The sequence below is a fragment of the Anopheles marshallii genome, chromosome 3 (genome assembly GCF_943734725.1).
Source record: "Anopheles marshallii chromosome 3, idAnoMarsDA_429_01, whole genome shotgun sequence".
Classification (NCBI taxonomy): domain Eukaryota; kingdom Metazoa; phylum Arthropoda; class Insecta; order Diptera; family Culicidae; genus Anopheles; species Anopheles marshallii.
In genome coordinates, this window is record NC_071327.1 from 3,456,614 (window position 1) to 3,476,165 (window position 19,552).

At 45.2% G+C, this 19,552-nt stretch overlaps 1 protein-coding gene across 1 annotated transcript in view; it reads left to right on the forward strand.

The window, feature by feature from the left end:
• The first annotated feature begins 357 nt into the window (after positions 1–357).
• Positions 358–19,552, forward strand: part of LOC128714623 (protein sickie) — a 202,260-nt gene continuing 183,065 nt past the window's right edge. The window contains exon 1 of the mRNA XM_053809496.1: positions 358–3,147. Within this exon, the coding sequence (XP_053665471.1) occupies positions 358–3,147 (2,790 nt within the window). The remainder of the gene's footprint in view (positions 3,148–19,552) is intronic.

Sequence of the window (19,552 nt, forward strand, 5' to 3'; positions counted from 1 at the left end):
AAAACAAAGTTCCGCTTAAAAACAACATCAAAGAAACGTTTAAAGTGGGTGATGTGCTCGGTGTGATGGGTAAAGGCCAAAGATGTGCAAGTGCCTGGAAGTGGATTGTGCAATGTATTGAATTCGATTTTTTTTAGAAAATTGATGATTTACAAGATGCCATTAACATCTGAGTGAATAAAAGTGTTTTGTGCAGGGAGATTCTTTAATTTCGCCCAAGTGAAGGTGTCTCTATTTTAGCCCTTTTTAGATCATTGTAAAACTTGAAACGTACGTCAGAGGTGTTTGCTATCTTCAATTTCAACCCATCGGTGAAATGTGTAGTTCGGTGAGACAGTGTAATTGTGCACCGATCAGATGATAGCGAACGAAAGTGGAAAACCGGTGGCAAACGCACCACCGAAAACGCTCGCATCAGCCGGCGAACGTACCGGTGGTGTCCCTCGGGACTTGTCCGACCCGACCTCATCGGATATCAACACGGGAACGGTCAAGCGAAGGCCGACCTCACTAGAGGCGAAGGAGAAAACACCCTCGCCAACCGGGGCCGACAGCAGGAGAATCGAACAGTCCGACACAAAGGAATCCCTGGCGCAAGATGAAACACATCAGCAGAAAGCAAACTCCCTTGATCAACGGCCGGGGACGCATAGTGCGAATGATTCCGGTGTACTTCAGGAGGGTTCGAAAAAATCACCCAACGGCCCAACCATCAGCCCGGAGGCAATCAAATCGCACATCAATTCAGCACACGCCCAACAAACGACTATAGACAGAAGGAAAACGTTGAACGATTCCAAGATACCCGCTACCAAGGCGACGCGGTTGGACGAGCGGTTGAAATCCAAACTCAAACCGCCGAGCGTTCTACAAAGGGCATCAAACCTTACGTCTTCCAAGGGTGACGTTACAAAGAGTTCACCGGGAATGAAGAGCACAACGACACCCATTGCGGGTGGAGGTGGTGGTCAGAAGGAGAAGAAAGTTGGCTCCCCTCCTTCCAGTGCGTCCGAATCGACCGCTTCCTCAGTGCGCTCGCAGAAGAAAGTTTCGTTCATACCGAACCTGTCGATGAGTGCCGCGACGGTGTCAGCACCTGGTGGAAACATTCGTACCAGCGCTGTCAAAACGATTCTACGCACTCGGGCGCAACAACAATCACAACAGCAGCACGGTGACAGTGCAGTCGAGTACAAGGAACTGTACCGTGATTATCCTCTACCGTTGCCACCCTACCGGGAGCCTCCGCCGGCCCCACCCGCTTCCACCAATGTGGGAACCATCGTGAAGCAACGCGCCGAACCGAAACAGATGCACGAGGAACCGCAACAGTTCGCACCGGAACCGACCAAAAATGAAGATGTCAGCACGGTGGTTCGCTCGAAGCTGAAGGGCTTCGGATTAGGTAAGCTGATATCATCCCACACCGGGCTGGAGCGACGGAACACTAACAATTACGTCACCTTGCCACCTTCACCGAAAGCGACAGCTAAAACAATGTCTTCCAAAGGTGATGCGTTCGTTGGAGGGGACCTGCCGGCTATTCCTCAGGCTTCTCCGATGGCGCTTCCGACAGCATCCGGCGGTGGACAGGAGAAACCGCGACAACCGTCCCCCGATGATATACTAGCGAAGCCCGAGTTTAGCTCCTCGCTGTTCAAGAACATTCCCGTACGGCAAAAGAAGGGGACGGTCCCACATCTGGAGAATTACTGTCTGTTCGATCCGTCGGTGGATTTTTTCAACGAAAAGGAGCACAAGATGCGCGCCATCCCGGAAGCGGTGGAACTAGCGGACCAGGTGTTGTATCAGGACCATCTTATCTACGATGCGGTAGTGGATCGTGATTCGGACAACTATTTCACCATCGAGCCAGAGTCGCTCGAGATTGAGGTTAAGAATCGACTGTCGTTGGAGAAGGTGGAGGAAAAGATCGACGAGATCTTCAACAAAACACGCACGGCTTCGTCTTCCTCGACGAGTTCGACCAGCGGCTCGAGCCCGGACTATCCGTCCATGTTTAATTCCGTGATTGAAACACCCTCCTCCAACCTGGAGTCCACCGACGAGAGCGATTATGGGTTCCGGAATAGGCTGATGGAGAATTTGAAGGTGTTGGTAGTTCCGAAGTCTATTTCCGGTTCGATACCGGATGAGAATGCGGAGGTGGAAGATATTCCCAACGAGGAGGCCGAACTGGCGGACGCAGCTGCCAACGAACCCAAAAAATCGCCCTCGTCGTCGTCCGTGTACTACGGGGTAGTGTTAAAGTCAGGCCCCGTCACCTCACGGCTCGAGCGAGTTCATCAGCAGCAATCAGTGTCGCTACCGAACTCACCCCTCGTACAGCACCGTCTTCAGCAGCAGTCGATGAAGCAGCACCGAAAATGTGATGAATCATCGTCGTCTTCCTCTTCGGCCACCGCATCACCGCCAGCCGCAACGCACAGTGCGCCCAGCGAAGGGACAACAACCACTGGAACGCTTCTCCGACAGAACACCTTCACGTGTTCCAGCAGCACGCTTGTAGCACCGGTCGGTGAAAGCATTAGCACCTTCACCGCGCAAGCCCAGGGGACACCGAAGGCAATCAACACTTTACCCGCAGCGTCTACCTCCATCACCGAGCAGGACAAAATGTCCACTCAGAAGATGGCAAAAATGAAATCCGTTACGAGTGTCATCGCCGGCACGGGTGGTACGGGACGGGTGGCCAATTTCCTTCCCCTGTTACGCAGTACGTTTGCTTTAGATCCGCTCAAGTCGAGCTTTTCACTGCCTCAACTTCCAACCGGTGGTGCTAACGGGGGGAGTCGTGTAAGTTCTTGCGCTAATACCGGTACCGGTGCCATCAGTAAGGTACAATCGACGGTAGCTGCTAGTGCACAGCAGCCACGGAATGGTTCGCTCGATTCAACGCCGCTGTTTAACCGTTTGCGGAAACGGGAACGTCCGCTTTCGAACCATAGTGATGCTGACAGTGGCTTCCTGAGTCCTGCCACACCGCCCGATTCGAACGGTGCGTCCATCCTGGCCGCTTGTGATGAAGTGCTGGATCAAGCCTCGCAAGGCGTTGGAACAGCTCAGTCGACCTCGCAGGATGCGGTTGTTTTGGAGCAGTGCGATAGCATCCAGGAGCTGATACAGGTAATTCATTAGCTTGAAACGATTCAATTCAATTGCAAAGCAATTCCTCCCGCTAGGTTGATTAATACAACTGCCATGTTGGATGGCGAATGATAAATGTTGAGATTAACGTCTGCGAAATTCGAAGATTTGAAATTCAAATGCTACGGACGTCGGATGTTTCGCGTTGACTAACGCTAAAACATGCCGTAGCGTTGGTGGTCCCTATTTGGCATAACATTATTCTTGGCTGCCGTACTTCGGTTGAGTTCCTGCGCCTGCACATCCAGAGAAAGTGAAATTCATCCTCGTTTTCCCTAGTTTTCCGAACGATTTCCTCCAAGCGCTGCTTGAGTTTGAAGGGGAACACTGAGATAGGATTGCAGGCAATTTCAATAATAAATAGAAACCAAGCAGAGGAGGCTGCATATTAGCAATTCACCCTTCGTATTGCTCATAAATTTCAAAGCGTGTCCTGGCTGACGAGACGTTTTTAAGGCAGTCGCACACAAATGAAGAACCTTCGGGGCATACTTTCGATTGCACTAGGTGCTTCGAGCTCCGCTCATCGTGGTGCAATGAAATAAAAATCGCTTCCGGTGGCATGAAATTGCTGCTCCAGTAATTAAGGCTCCAAAATTGGCTTCCTTCCCTATGTTTTCGTACAGGCTTGGTAGTACGCGCAGATGGTCTCCAAACATCGCCCTGCAGGCAAGCGACGAACCCAGCGAAGTGGATGTTCATGATTCAATTCCTGCCCTCGCATATTTGATGTTTTGATGTGGTGAATTTTAAGTCACCACGTTCGAACGATATGTCAGCGCACACGGTATCGAGCAGATAGGAAAAAGTGTGCCTGATAGCGGTAGCTCCTAACGAGAACAGCAGAGCAAACATCATTTAAATGTAGCGACACAAAAATGTAAATTTCTCATAAATTTTACGTTTCAATTACAAGTTAATTAAGGCACCAAAAGCGATCGACAAGGGAGACATCGCTAAACGTCCGAGTGCTGGCCCCACTTAGGTTGTAGGATGACCCTTTGCGAAAAGCTCAAACAAAAATGGTTATTGCGAGCAATCGACCGTGGGGACCGTGAGAGTGCTAATTTGAATTTATTTCCATAATTTCCGCAAACGAACATGATGTTGCGAGGGGGTTTAGTTTAAAAGGAGGTATTTTGGAATTTACCTAGAGGTAAGTGCTTCTGTTCGTCCTCTCTCCCCCCCCGTGGGTGGTCACTCTGAAGTGGCACTCCACCTTTCGATTGGAATGGAAGGAATGTGTGGCGTTGTTGTGATTAGGTTTCGATACAATTACGGTCTCCCCTTAGTGCTTTCCGAGGGTTCGGGAACTCGCCACCCACAGCTCGCCGGAGAAGAGTAATCAATTAGACGACAGCATACAGTGGCGCTCGTTAGATTGATAATTGATTCGATAGCAATTGCAGCCTGGTTTGGAATAGTTTACATGCCTCGAACAAGCATTTTCCGGCTCACTTACCGTTTGTGGAATGTTTACTACCTGTTCCGAAGGATTACTGGAAGAGCATCTCTGGCTCCGCATAACTGGGATTGGTTTTCGATGGTTAAAGTGGCAATAATCGTAAACAGTAATCATTATTAGCTATCAAGTACATACCCGTACAAGAGAGGGAAATAGGTTGTTTGGTCTGCTCTTTTGCTAGAATATACACTGTAGAATTGTTCCGGTGTAGTTCCGCTTGTGTTGTAGAAGAAACAGTTGGTTTCGGTAAGTTTGCTTCCCAAATCTGAAACTCAATCAACCGGCACTTGTTTGTGTGGCTGTGAGTGGATCCAATTGACTAAAAATGGTAAAAACTTTTCCACAGCAGATCCTTTTTTAGGGAGAGGTTTCTTTTGTGGTTTACAACAATGGTTAGGTTTCTTGAGAATAAGTTGTTAAAAAAACTCCATTGCCAAAGCGCCAATAATCGTATCCTTATATTCTTATCGTTTGGTCAATCCTAACAACCGAAGTGGTAGCAAATACAACTTGGGGTTGAAAGTGGAGCACAAGGAGAATATTTTCTGCTTGAGAAACAAAAAAAAACCCAAACTGGGCAGAGATAATTGCATTTTCACGCTATCACAAGATAGACGAAGGCATTGTTTATCGTGCTCAACGCTTTACATTTCTTGTTCGTGCAACCTTTTTAGCCCCATCTAGTCTTGTTGAATACATTGGAGCTTCGAAACGGATCGCTCTCATCCAATATTTTTCCTCTTAAGATAGCACGAAAAAATAACTTTTTTAATGCCGAACCATCTTTTGCTGGAGTGCGTTCCGAAGCGTGGAGGTGGTTTCGAACGATCATTACCTTTTAATGAAGAAACATTGTTAAAGTACATTTTATTGCATTTCCTTTACGCTGCTTACACTCGTAGCAGAACGCCTATCCAATCGAAGATTGAAATTTGCCACTCCACCCTGTTGCGAAACACGTTTGGCCGAATTGTGCAGGGTAGTAAAGCTGAACGGTGGCACCATGCGGCGTAGTCGGAAGTGCTGCCAAGAGAGAGAGAGAGAGAGAGAGAGAGAGAGAGAGAGAGAGAGAGAGAGAGAGAGAGAGACAGAGAGTGCACATTCCGTTCGCAATACAGATCGGTCCTTGCATGTCCTTACGGCCAGTTGAGAGCTGTTTAGGGCGAGGCAGGTGATCTTGTAGCAATTTTATTATCCCACCCCCTCCGCCGTGTGGTGTAGGTTGATGGCAAAACTTGAGCTATGAAAAACTTCCATTTATGCTGTCCAAGGAAAATTGAATTTTGATAAGCCAGGCGGATACGGGGAAAGGGCATGCTTGGAGAGGAATGGTAAAACGATAGAAGTGTAATGCCTTGCCGAAAAATTGTCCACAAAGCTGTGAAGTATGATCTTAAAAACATATTGTCTGAATAGGATGCATAACATTATGCGCCCCATAAACAGAAAAATGAGATTCTGTAAAATTTAGCAGCTAAAAGCGCCTAAATGTATGCAACTTATAAAACAAATGTTACGCAAAATCGGTTTGTTTCTTTGACAAAACATATTTATCACAGCCTTATAAAACCGCTCTACATACAACCGCTAGACCACATGAAACATATTTCATCTGACATTTATTAGAGTGTGTCAAAGTGATTTATGAAATGTGATGGAAATATTCAAATTCATTCTAAAACCATTAAGCAAGATTCGATGCGGAATGTTACTGTCTTATCTGTTTGCCTTTGCATGCCTTTCGACGCATGCACCCTCAACCGTATTCTAATGCGCTGAATCTCACTGTCATTACTCTAATTTCCTTCACAATAGCTAGCGTTGTGACGGCGGTTGGTAGCGTTTCAATTAAATTAAAAATTCCCACCACCGTGGCAAACAAACAAAACAAACCCAGACAAAACTACATTCACGCACCCGGGTGCGAAGATTCCACTGGAGTAGTTAAAACATTGCCTCGGTCACCCTGTGCTGTGGAAGTCCCTTCAGTTTTTTTAGCCCGGTGCAAAATATACGCACGATCACACCCCGAAACCTAACGCAGTTTTACGCTTCGGTAAGCACTTTTATTAAAAAATAAATTAAACAAATAAATCATGTCGTTAATAATGTTTCTCGTCGTGCACACAAACACGCATGGACAGAAGGGTCCGAGTGTAATTTTCCCCCTTTCGTTCTGTTGCTTGGTAGCAATTGGAGATTTTAGCTTCGCCATTCGTTCATCAATACAGGAGTCAAACAGAAGTCAAACGCCTCGAGTCAAGCTGACACGAGCTGCCAGGGATTTTAATCAGATACAGCACGTTATCTTTTAGCTTCGGGGAATCAGCGGTGCGCTAGGTCCCCGAGTTCTGACCTTCCTGGTTTAGAGCGTCGTGCAATGAGTCGCCATCATCTTGCTCGAAATCCCGAAATGGGCCATCACCATGTGCGGTTCCGTATGTAGTTGTGTCTCGGAGGACATTAAAATAATTCCCTTTCCATCGATTTCAAATCCAAGACATCGACACACTACTCTACATGCTCCCTCGTTCGCTCGGTTGGGCAGCAAAGCGACCAATCTTACAGCTGGGTGGACGAACCCTTCGCTGTTTTTATTCGATACCATCAATGGAATAATAGGGGTGCGACAGAATTTCCCTAATGATTGCACGCATCGGAGACCGGGATCGTGGGGGTAAGAGAGCATGCAGGAACGAGCGCATGTAACCCTCCGGGAATGAGCGTTATAACATATTCCCTCTTGGGAAATTGCCACTGCACTGTGCACCTTCCCGCGGAATTCGATTGCATGTAATGGAACTATTGCGGAGTTGAGAGACAATTTTTCACATCGGCCATCGGGTAAAATTATTGCACCCCTACGAGCGTGCCTAGAGCATCACAGCCAGGGCTAGGCGTTGGTGTCGCGTTGGGGTTGGACATGGAACGATTAATATGCACATTCTGGCTGGCTGGGTCGCTGTTGCCAGACGGGCAATTCCGATGACATATAGCAAATTGTTACAAACCATTTTCAACCACCAATGGCACTTTGGTTAAGAAGGAGTCGGCTGTTTTCGATTAGTGGATGGTCTTGTGCCATTATTCTAGGGCCGGTAGAGCACTGTGCCATTGCACGAGTGGAAGATGAGTTGTTGTTGGAAGCAATGTGTCATTGGAATGGATTTACGTTAATGTGAAAATATGTGAAGCTTAAGAATGGCCTTTTAAAATTCAACTTTAAATATACGAAGAGATGGCAATTACTGGGGATGTTTCTAACATAGATTTAAAATAAACAATTCTACAGGATGATACAAAATTGGATAGTGGTATGTGAATTGCAAACTTTCAGGGTGAAGTATGAAAATAGGTGAAATTTTTTTTTATGAAAGAATTTTTACATATTTGTTTTTACAATATACAAAATTTAATGCTTAGTGATTATGTGATTGTGATGTGATGAAGATTGCTTTGAATAAATTATGTGTTATCTCCTCTCATTGCCCAGTACCAGCGATATTACCGTGGCCACTGCTGTGCTGAATCCTCTTTTTTAATTAAGCTACTGAATGAGCTGAATGGCATCGTTTCTTACCATATTAAATTTACTCACCTCCCGGATGTATTGAAACCCTTACACATCCTGCTTGTAGCTATTCAAATGCAAATGCAGCAGTTCCGGTGAGACTTTGACAACAGTCTACACCACAGACCCGCACGCGCCAACACCTGTCGTCTATAAATCATGTCACTAGCTCTAGCACACGCATCACACCACCCACACAAACATTCGTACAATAAACTTCTTCATTGGCTTAATTTGGTATTGTCCTGTGGACGTTTAAAAAGCACCCCGTCCAAAGCTGGCGTTAACGGGAAGCTGCATCTAAGCCACCTTACAATCCTGCAATCGGTGGTTGAAATCGAAAATCGCATCAACACACGATAACTGCTGTTCCCCTTAGCGCTGGGCAACGAAAGATGGCCACCATTACCGTGCACGTGTCTTCGCAACGGTCACGGTGCTCGGCTTTGGGTTTCGTTTCCGGCTGGCGGAAAATTAACTCAACTAGCGGATGGCGAAAGAGTCCCACACGACGCACACAGTTGTGCCTTCTGCCAAGTGTCATTCGGCACGTGACCATGACACTAGAGAGAGTGGATTCAGGGACCTGTCGCATCCCGGTGGAAAGATTTAACAAGTAAACGACCCGAGAAGTAGGCAAGTGGAATGCTAACTTGATGCAGAAAAGGAAAACAGTTGTATCTGTTTAATCCTCTCACAGTGAAGATTGTGATTAAACCTCGAAAGAACTGTCTAGGATTGTTTAAATCGGGTTTGAGTTCTATTTCACCTATTGTGTTTTCTTTTTCCATCCAGCGTGAGGCATTAATTAGTTCCGGAGATAGCTTCAACTGGAAGCTAATTTTGAAATCTTCCTTTTAAAATATATTAAGCAACCAAAACTCGTAGCATTGCCTTTGATTTTATGGAACTTGGAATACCATCATTAAAACGGAGGTTTGATATGATGTTTGCATACATTTAGGCGTTTTAAAAAAAGTAATTTCATGTTGGTGGTGAAAGAATAAATAAAGAAAAAAATATTTGTTGGTACTTTGACCTGGTAGAGTTTTTTTCATGTTTCCTTCAAGAAAGTTACCACTGTAACGAACACAGCCAGAGATCCTTGTCACTACAAGAAAACGACTCATTTGATTAGCCTCCCTCCCATGGTTTGATCACCGTTTTCTATGTGGTTTTTTCACGCAGTGCAGGTAAAAATGTACATACCGTTCGGCCTGTGTGACCGCGACCAGCCCAATATGAACGTGTACTGACGCCACAGGGCAACGAAGCGCGCATTACACATGTAACGAAAAGTCTGCAAACAAGCATTCACTGCTACGCCGATCCGTATCATACTATCGCGTTTCCCTCGGTAGAAGAAAGTACGATATTTTCCACCATTTTGCAGGTCGGTGGCATAAGTTTTCACCAGCAAAAGGAGATTGCACCCTGCAGCGATGGGTAGAATAAATTTATTTTCCCATCCCCAATGTCGCACAACTACGAGGGAGGACGACATCTTGTAAAGAAGATTCGGCTGGTTTCGAACAATCCAGCGCCTCTGTACATGAATGGTAGTACTGGAGGTGTTTGCTAGTGAACATGTTGTTGGTGGAGAAACATCACAAGGGAGGAAAGATTCCAAGTTCGAGCTGAAGGATAGGGATGACTTCAAATGATTCCTTAAAGCCTGTGTATTCTGTACCTTTCAGATTGTTGCAAGAATATTGAGAAACTCATGCAGAAAAGTACCTTTCACAGTGGAATGGAATCAAATTTTCGCGCCATTACTACGCGATAAGACTGCTGAGATAAATAAACTCATCGAGCGGATGTGTGATAATTGGTAATTTAGTAGCGAAGACCTAACAAAAGAAACTGGGATACAATGCTATCTGTGAACGCACGGTACCCTTTTCCAGAAATTGTAACACATACCCGTGTTTTCCAAACAACGATTGCTAATGTTTTCACATCATTGTCTTGATTCGCATCCTTGCCCTGGGTTTTTGCAGCATCCCAAAGGAAGCATCGAAAAGGGATGAAGATCGACCTTTAAATAAAACCCCGCAGCTTCCACCATTCCACTATTTCCGGTCTAGTGTGTGGGATTGACATGACCCTTGTGCAAGGCTGCCTTGGGAAGCATCATAATTTAAGTACAAAGCGGCAAAACAAATTACTTTTCCGCTGTTTTCACTTTAAATATCTACCAACGAGAAGTTCTACCGACAACGGAAAATGCGACCTTTGTTCTCTTTGTACGCTTTTTCCGCGAGCTATTTTCCTCTTGCCACTTTCGGACGGGGACAGAAATCAAATTTCTGCGGTTTCATTCTGCACTTGCTGTGTGTTGTGAGGCCGACGCTTAATGCCTTTAAGGGATGCCCTTTGGAAGTGATCTTCCAAAGAAAGGGGTGGTGGTGTGCTTCCGGTTTCTCGAAAAGAATCGCGTCTAAATTCACCGTTTACAAGGACGCATCTGGTCGGATTGTTCTGTGCCGGAAAAGGTCGTCGGCCTATCTCTCAGAACGGTCATAATTGTTCGGTCGCCTGATGGACGAATTTCGCTTCCAATTCGCTACGCTGCCACGTTGCTGGAGTGACTGCGATAAAGTTATTTTGATTGTGATGCTTCCCTATTTTTGGACCACACTTTGCAGCGAGACGGCACAGATGAAGGGCCTGCTTATTCAGTTAATTAGAGACTGATAAACATGAAAGCGTAAACTGAAGCATAAATTCCTAAAACCGTTTCGCATTCCTTCATATCCGGGGCCCTTACTCTGCCCCGGTGGGGTGACCAGAGTGTCATAAATTTTTATGAAAATGCGCCACAAAGTTATTTTTTGTTTCGGAATGTTTTAATGCCTAATAGTGCCTGAGACAGCACGGTATGGAGAAGGCATGGTTTAATGTTGTTCGGTTTTCACTTTGCCCGGTCCAGGTCGTCTTGCGCGCTGTTGTTTCCGTGTTGAAGCAAAAGAAAAAGAGGTTTAGAATGAGGCAGGAAAAAAAAGCAGTAATAAACATTAAAACCTGACGCCATGCTCGGCAGGGATTATGCTAACCGGTAGGGGAGTTGGAAAGAGAGCGAGACTAAGTGAAACGAAAAATATTCGCTACAAAGTGAGTTATGAAATTTTGTACAACGGCCGGACGCATTGCTTTATGGAACCCAATGTTTGAGACGCACAAATCAGCCGGTAGTAGCCGGTCTGAACCCGGAAGTAGCAATAATCGTATTTTACTGCGGGCAAGTTATCGTTTTTCTGTTGGTCCCACTAAAAAATGGGACCTTTCTCCGCTTCGAAAATGGTTTCTCATAAACCTGAAATTGTCCCATTTTAGATGGGAAATTTAATCACCTTCCGGAGAGGTATACAGGTGTATCATGATTGTGGACAAAAGCTTTCGCCGAACAACGCACAGGATAAATATTGCGCAGGATTTCCAGGGATTTTGTAATAATACGAAGAGTAAAAATATTCAAACTGTAATAGTTGTTTGAATGAATGTGTTTCTTCATCATATAGAACAATGTTTCCTTTTAATTTAAATTAATGGGAGGTGATCCGAACGGAATTCTGCTTTGTTTTGTGAAGTGCATACCTTTAGGCGTTTTATCATTTTACGCTAAAACGCTTGTAATGAAACAATTGTTTCAGGATAGCTGCCACGTTATCATTGCGTTGCTCCACTTTCACAAGGAAAAAAGCCTGAAAAATGTTTCCTATATAAATCCGTCGCATTGCGAATTTTACCCACAATTATCTGATTAACATTTAATCGGCACACCGCCTTCCAGTGTGGAAGATATGTTTTAGTGTACAACCAGCGCGGTTCTACCAACGGGTCCGTTCGTTGTCCTTTACAACTTAAACCACATGATAAGTATTTTACAACACAGCAATCAAACGGATATCGTACCATAAAAGAAGGTAGAATTGCTGCTTCCTTATCGTATTGCTTACGCTAATTGAGGGCGCACCGGGCAACCTTTCTGCATAGCCGGAAATGTTAATGCCACTACGCCCAAACGTCACAGACAACGAACGTGTTCGCTCGAGGAAGGTTGCCTTGTTTCTTTTTTCGAAAGGGAAAAGTGAAAAGTACTTTCATGAAAACATCCGGTTTTTGGAAAACCCTCTCAGGGCGGCAATGGTTTGTAGCGTTTTACGATCACACTTCCGGAAAATGGTCGCTCGATGGACGGAAAGCCCTGCAAGTAGTGGTGGGTGTAAAAATACGAGCGATGGGAGATACTTGGTGGGACCTGCTCAAGCACCCCGGTCGGCTGCTTCACTCCCAAAAGTCGTAAACGTTTCCTAATATGAATTTTATTATCACCACTATCATGAGTCGACTAGTTTCGCTCCCCATTTTGACAAATGGACTCTGTTTTAACGGCCGGCTCCACGGGAGATGCCAAAGGAGGTGGTTTTGAGCCAGCGGAACATATCGTGCACGGTGTGGTGGTCGCTGTACGTCGCATTGTTTCGCTCGGATTATGATGAATGGCGTGCGCTCGGTGGCATGCAGCTCGTGAAATGATTATTTCTTCTCCACTGATGGTATGCTGAAACTACACGGATTAAAGCGTAAATAAAATCATACTCACTCGCTTCCTGTTGGTTCCTGGCTCTGACCTTTCAGTAGGCAGAGGAAGAGAAAGTAACCTGCCTTGGGTCTGGAGAGACTACTGCTGCTCCGGTGGAATGATGTCCATAAATATTTTATGGATATTTAACACAGAGAATTGCTGTGGAATTTGATCGGGCCGTGCAGGTCGAGGGTGTTTGATAGTTTATGAGCAACTGACATTCATGGTGTTCACCGTGGGGACATTCGAAGCAGTACCAAACCAACCCAGTAGCCGATGGTCTTACGTGTTGTTGCTTTGGGGACTCATAGGCTATTATTTAGTGGAGTTCGAATATGGGGAAGGTCCGACTGCAACCGCACGAGCTCAGGGAAATTCGTGCCAATGGAAGATTAGCTACGGTAAATCTAATCTAGCTTCCCGGTCGTCTCTTCTGGTAGGGCCGCACACTATGCTAGGCAATTGGTCGACACTCGACAAGCGAAAGGAAGGATCAATTTGTTTGAAACTGTGGTGTGTGGTGATGTTTATGTCCGTTTCGAGCAATTTTCTCTAGTTTCAAATTGCAGTTTGCAGTATCTTCTCGCCATGGTTAGCTTTGGCGTTGACTGTACAGACTTCCAGGTTGGAAATCGAAAACAAATGCATTTTAAATCTGACTCCAAACTCCAAACATGTTGTCACACGTTTCCGGGGAAAAGTTTTGATGTCGGATGTGCTCTGTAGCGGCAGATTTCTTGTTGTACCAACTTCTCCAAACGAAAGTGCAGCAATTGCAATTCAGTCGGTGAAATGAGCTGATGCAAATTGGCTTTCCTTTCTGATTTATGAGAAGCGAAGTTGGTCGGGATCTTCGAAGTCCCGGGAAATGGTTGTGATAGGAGAATGGAAGAATTTACAGTCGGAGTTACTGGGTAGAATATCCTCTGCCACAACAGACCACAATCACCCGAATGTTTGACGACCGGGGGCTTTGTTTACGTAGAACTCAGATCACAGGCTGTGCCGGTTAAAGGTCGGGTTACGTTTGTACGCTGTGGTACGGTCTCCACATTCCCCTGGAGACGCACGCATCCTTCATCCTTTCTGTTGGAATTCATTAAATATTTAACCCGTGCAGTTTGATAGCAGTGTCAGAGCGCGCCCTTGCTGGGAATGGTGGATAAGCACATCTAGGTTACGCTCTGAAAAGGATCCGATCCCGTGAGGTACCTATGCCATTCAGTTACGCACACCACACTTTGCGTATGGAATTTTATATGTTTGCCTAGTACCTCTCGAACCTGCCCAGACCGAGTACAGACCGCACCGGAGAGCTATGTTTACTTTTGCATAAAACGCCAGCAGGCAGTACGAGGGTTGTCGCGTTCCGATATGCGCGCAAATGGGAGGCTGTACTCTGCACTAATGAAGTCACTTACCAACACAGCTGGCCCTGGTACATCGTGCGAGGGTGGCAAGTGGCAGCAAGCAATTGTTGCAGAGTGTAAAAGTGTGTTACATTACATCCGCCACATCCCTCTGCGAAAGGGAGAAGTTGTTGGAGTTTTGGCAGTGTGCCCAACATATCCGAGGGCGCACAAGTGAGATGGGATGAATAAATTATAATTGAGCAATTGTGCTGAACCGATATAGCTTAAGCGTTTGCTGGAGGAGCGTAAATATTTGCGTTCGAGCTGAAAATGATCAACTAGAGCGTAGGAGAAGGACTGTCAATTAAGGACGTATTAGCGAGATGAAGAATTTGTGGGAACGATAACACATTTTTTGGAGGATTTTCACCGAGATCCAAATATAAAAACGGTGACTCATATTATTCAAATTCGATTGTTATTCTTTAAGATAATGATTGTCTGTTGAGTAAGCTATCTTCCACTGCAAAGCTGTTGATTAATTAACCAACTGGATATCTTCAGCATTAATTACAAAATCACTTGTCATCGTGTACTGTTTTTTTTTTTTTTATTTCACTTCTATTTTTGCTCCTTCTGCCCACTGTTCCAGGTGTGCTTCCAAGCCCCGAAACGAGCGAAGTTGTGGGTGAGAAAATCCAATTATCATGCAAATGAGACTTCTGCCTCTGTCAGCTCCTGTCTCGTAGCACAGCACACAGCGGGACATTGGAAAACAATTTCCCCCAGAATTCGCCTTCGCGTTCAATCAGCTCAACCGTACGTTTTCCTTCTGTGGTCAAATTAGCACTCATTAAAGAGAATGTACCGAGGCTGAGATGAGTTTTTCTGTTTTGGTGCTATCTTCCTACATCGAATATAAGCTGTACGGACTTTCTCTTCGTGTATAGCGAAACACAAACTACAAGGGGAATATTGTGCTATTGTGGCGTTCTTGTACGGGACGGGAGGCTAGATAATGATGCCAAAAAAGTAATTATTCTCCTTAATAAATTATCCGAGGGGATGCTTCCGGAGTGTATGAGTCTTTCCGGCCTAATCATCATTGAGGCGAGCAGTGCAAGGAGCCCCAAAAAAAGGAGGGAGGGAACACCATAAACGCATCGTACTTGAAGCTGATTTGACATTTATGAACACCGAATACCGTGGCGTACAAACGAAAGACTATGGCGAGAAGGGGAGGAAAAACCATCATTTTTGCTTTTCCCGCCCGACTTCCGTGGAAACATGTTGTCTGCTTTGATGCCGCCGTGTACGCAAAAAGACGACGCCCCTCGAGCTGTGTTCTGGAATCGACCGGATGTTGCAGTCTTTCTTATCTTGTAATCGAAACCGATGTAAATTTTATTGCTATTACAAACGGGTCCGATGATTGCCGACCGGTTGACTGACATTGAATGGGAAGGTTCGGTTCGGATGAGAGGATGGGTCTGACCTTCCGTTTCGATACGCACCACCAGGCGTCTCCATAATGGCATGGAAAGGGTGAGCGAGCATGATACGCTCGTTGTTGTCCGCAATCCCACCGGTACCAAACATGGTCACGACCATAGTCGATCGATCTTTATGTTACCGACAACTCGATGATGATGGGAAGTCATGCATTTTCTCTAGAGCCTACTTTAAAATGGTAAAATACGGTGTAAAAGCTTAAACACCTCCAAGAACCAGGTCATCAGTGATTGCGACGATGGCACCGAGCTGATTACCACCATAATGGCGCGTTCGAAGTGCCTTTAAACATTAACCCATCAGTGGGAAAGAGGTTTTCCCCCCCAAAAAAAAAAGAGCTTTTCTTGCCTTCGGGGAAAAAAGGGTACCATGATTCATTATTCACACCAAGGCCCACTACACTGTGAAGGCGTTACCGGTGAGCACACCTTCGAAAGGATATCCGGAACAGCACGACCGACACTTCATCAGCGGAAATCACGGTGCGTGTACCGGAAAGGGGGAAAAAGTAGAATAGAAAATCAATTACCTGACCTCCGGGGAAACTGTTCAGTTAGGGATACACTAGTACCGGCTGAAGGTACGCAAAAAGCGCCAGTTCTGACCGATCTGGTTGATGAAAGGCTATCCAAGGCGGAGGCGATTGTGAGTGAATCTTCCTTTCTTTCGCTGACATGACACGCGAACGGATGAACGGTAGCATATTCTGTGAGAAAAATTTAATTAAAATATGGTAATTACATCACATCGCTCCTTTGTTATTCGTTAACGGGACGAGGACGGTGTCCCAGATTTAAAGGCTGTACCAAAAAGCCTAGCAAGCAGTTAAAAAGGTTTTCATAAATAATATTTCGTTTCATAAAATATTTCGCATTCAAAAAACTAACTCTGTGTTTAATTTTTGAGATGCTATAGATTGCGCCCAAATGTATGCAATATTTTTGACAAAGTCCCCTCATTAAGTAGTCTGCTTAAGTTTCTTGTCTGGGTTGTTAAATGTTGCCTGGGTCGATAAATAAATAAATACAAATATTAATTACCTTGTATCAGTCCATCTTTCGCTCCCAAAGCATCCCTTTTTTACCGTCTATTATATTGCACACCGACAGATTACTATCGGATCAATCACACAAATCAATTAATTAATTGATTCAAATCCCCAACAGGATCCCGATAAAACCCACAAAATCAATTAGTGTACCAAATAGGGGAGCTACTGATTGGTGCTATCATTTACTCACCACCATCGAATTGAAGGCTAATGAATATTTCTTTTTTCCATTTTATTTTCACAGGTAAGCGAAAACGATCACGACATCCAACAGGATTAGCGTTACGTTACATCTTAACTCATTGGAGATAGAAGAACCGCCAGCAATTGATTTCAAGTAAGGGTAGCTAGTCTGCACCACTAACGTTCTACCACATTCTAAACATCGAAGAAATGGACCAGTTCTTACATGGCCACCGCTTGACCTGCTTTGGGTCAAGTCAACAGATGTTCAAAATGACCGGAAGTAAAATCAGAACTGCTAGGGCATTGGACAGTCCATTTGGAGGAGTGAGAGTAATCCAATGCCAATCATGGCGCTTCCTTCCGTTCGGCCGGAGGCTTCTGTAATGGTCGTGATGCATTCTCTTTGTCTGGCCGTGGGCAAATTCTTGTTGTTGTCTAATTAACTTTTATTCGTCTCCATCTTTTGGCGCTGGATCCAGTCGTTAGCCGAAGCCAATCTAGAAGAAACATTGACACATCACAGTGGCAGCTCTTCTATTTGGGGTAATTCTTCTGCACAAAAAGGAAGCCCATAATGCTGCCAACACTTTCAGGGTGGCAAAATTGGGTGTGTGTGTGATGATATCGTTGTGCGCTTGAAGGATATTTGATGAAAATGCCATTACAACAACATGGCACAATCATGATCTATCTATTTTCCGACAGCAGTGCTGTGTTTTTCTTTTCTCGCAGGAAGCAAAAGAAGGATCCAATATCGAAAGCCCTTGATTGGTCCTTTGTTTGAATGAAACCCGGAGGAATGTGTTGGAAGTGGGAAGATGGTTGGATATTTTCTTTCCATTACATACAACACAGGAGATTTTGGGTTAGGGAAGATGCCTCGACTACTCATGTTGGTGTACCGCAAAAACTTACTTCAACCGATCGGTTACACCTTCGCTTTTGTGGTGGGATGTGCGTAGATGAGCAGCATGTTTTCATTCCCCTGAGTGTATACCTTGTGCATGACGATGTACCTCAAGGGAAAGAAATTGCAGTTGAAATAATAATTTTTAGCCCGTTTTTTGGGACGATGTTACGCTAAAGCGAAAGTCCATTCAAGTGGAACAGCGAAACGACCGGACGTGTTGTCTGTACCGTACGTTAGATGCTCTCGTTTTCGATCCAACACATCGCATCGTAGCATCGAGTTCTATCAAACTGCTCAAAATGTTAGATCGATGGATGGTCCTCCTGTATGTTTTCTTCCCTTGCACAGACATTTATTGCTTCTAAAAGTCAACAGAAGCGATGGCAATGGAGCAACGCAAGATGCATTACTCTTGTAACGATAAGAGATCTAAAGTGAAAATAAAGACATTTCGGGAACGGGACGTCGTGTCGGAAAATCGATTCAGTGCTTTCTGACTTTAATCTGGACCTCCAGTTTGTATTCGGCAACGTCGGTTTATACAAAAGATAGCATAACTTCAGGGTATTCGGTCAAATGGTTTGTATAACTGGTAGAACTTTCTCTTTTTTACCCATTTAGGTGAACGAATTCGTTACACTTTCGAAATTCTAGTGAAAGGACCTTAATGAAGCGATTGATTAAAACACTCCCATGTGCTAAATGATACCGCCCTCGCGCTAATCAAGCGAAACATGCAGAAAACTCCCAGCTCATTTATCAAAACCCGTTCCCGTTCCGTTTCGAAAACCGATCGTGTCTCGCTTTTTACTACGACACACGCTGCTAATGACAATCGGTTGGTGAAAGGTGGCCTTTGGCTTTTTTGCCCCGAGTCAATCGACCCGGTCAGGTGACCGTATAAAGGCCGAAAAGGCGGAAAGATTCTACCGGAGTCAAGAGGGTTTGGTCCCACGATGGGGAACAGTTCCAGTTCGAACATCGTCCAAAAGCACCCATTCCCAATTCGGATGAAGCCATGGCAGTTGTCGTCCGTGTACGTCCGAAGGATAAAGAGAGGGTTCGGAAGAAGGCCGAAGGTCAAAGTCACCAGAAGCGACACGATGACATGGGTTCGTGCGCGTTAGCTCGGTTGGAACTGAGACCATCCCGAAGTGTTTCCCGGTGTCAGGAAGTTGGTGCGTGTCTGACTAATTAATACATGTTTATTTTATGCTGACAAAGACCGGACCCAGACCAGAAAGCCTGGTCAAACTTGAAACTTGACACTGACCATTGAACCATGGGGACCGAATTGGGACCTTTCTGGTAGATTAGAATGTGGCGTTTTTTTTTTTTGTTAGTGCGAAGCACTTGTGGGCGCGTACATGGTGCAAGAGATCCCGGACATGGATAGCAGATTGAAAATTTACGAGCACGAAACGGTCTTTCCCCTTTTGGGTGCTTGTGGTATGCAATTTTGCTGTGCAAATGGTACTCAGTGGGCTTGTGAGTGTAGTTTAGCTCTTGAGTGGTGTACAAATTCTCCGTTCTATGTGTATTTTTGAACGACGTGTCCTAAACATTGAAGTTTTCGGACAAAGCATACAACAATTCAGGCGTACAGGGAACTATTTTGACTCCACCAACCGAATGCGGTATGCCTGATAGCCAAACGTCATCATTCGGAGCGATCCATAGTCAACGGCAGAATCCTACCGACAAACAAACAAACATTAAAACAACAACCGAAACGCGCTGAATAATTCC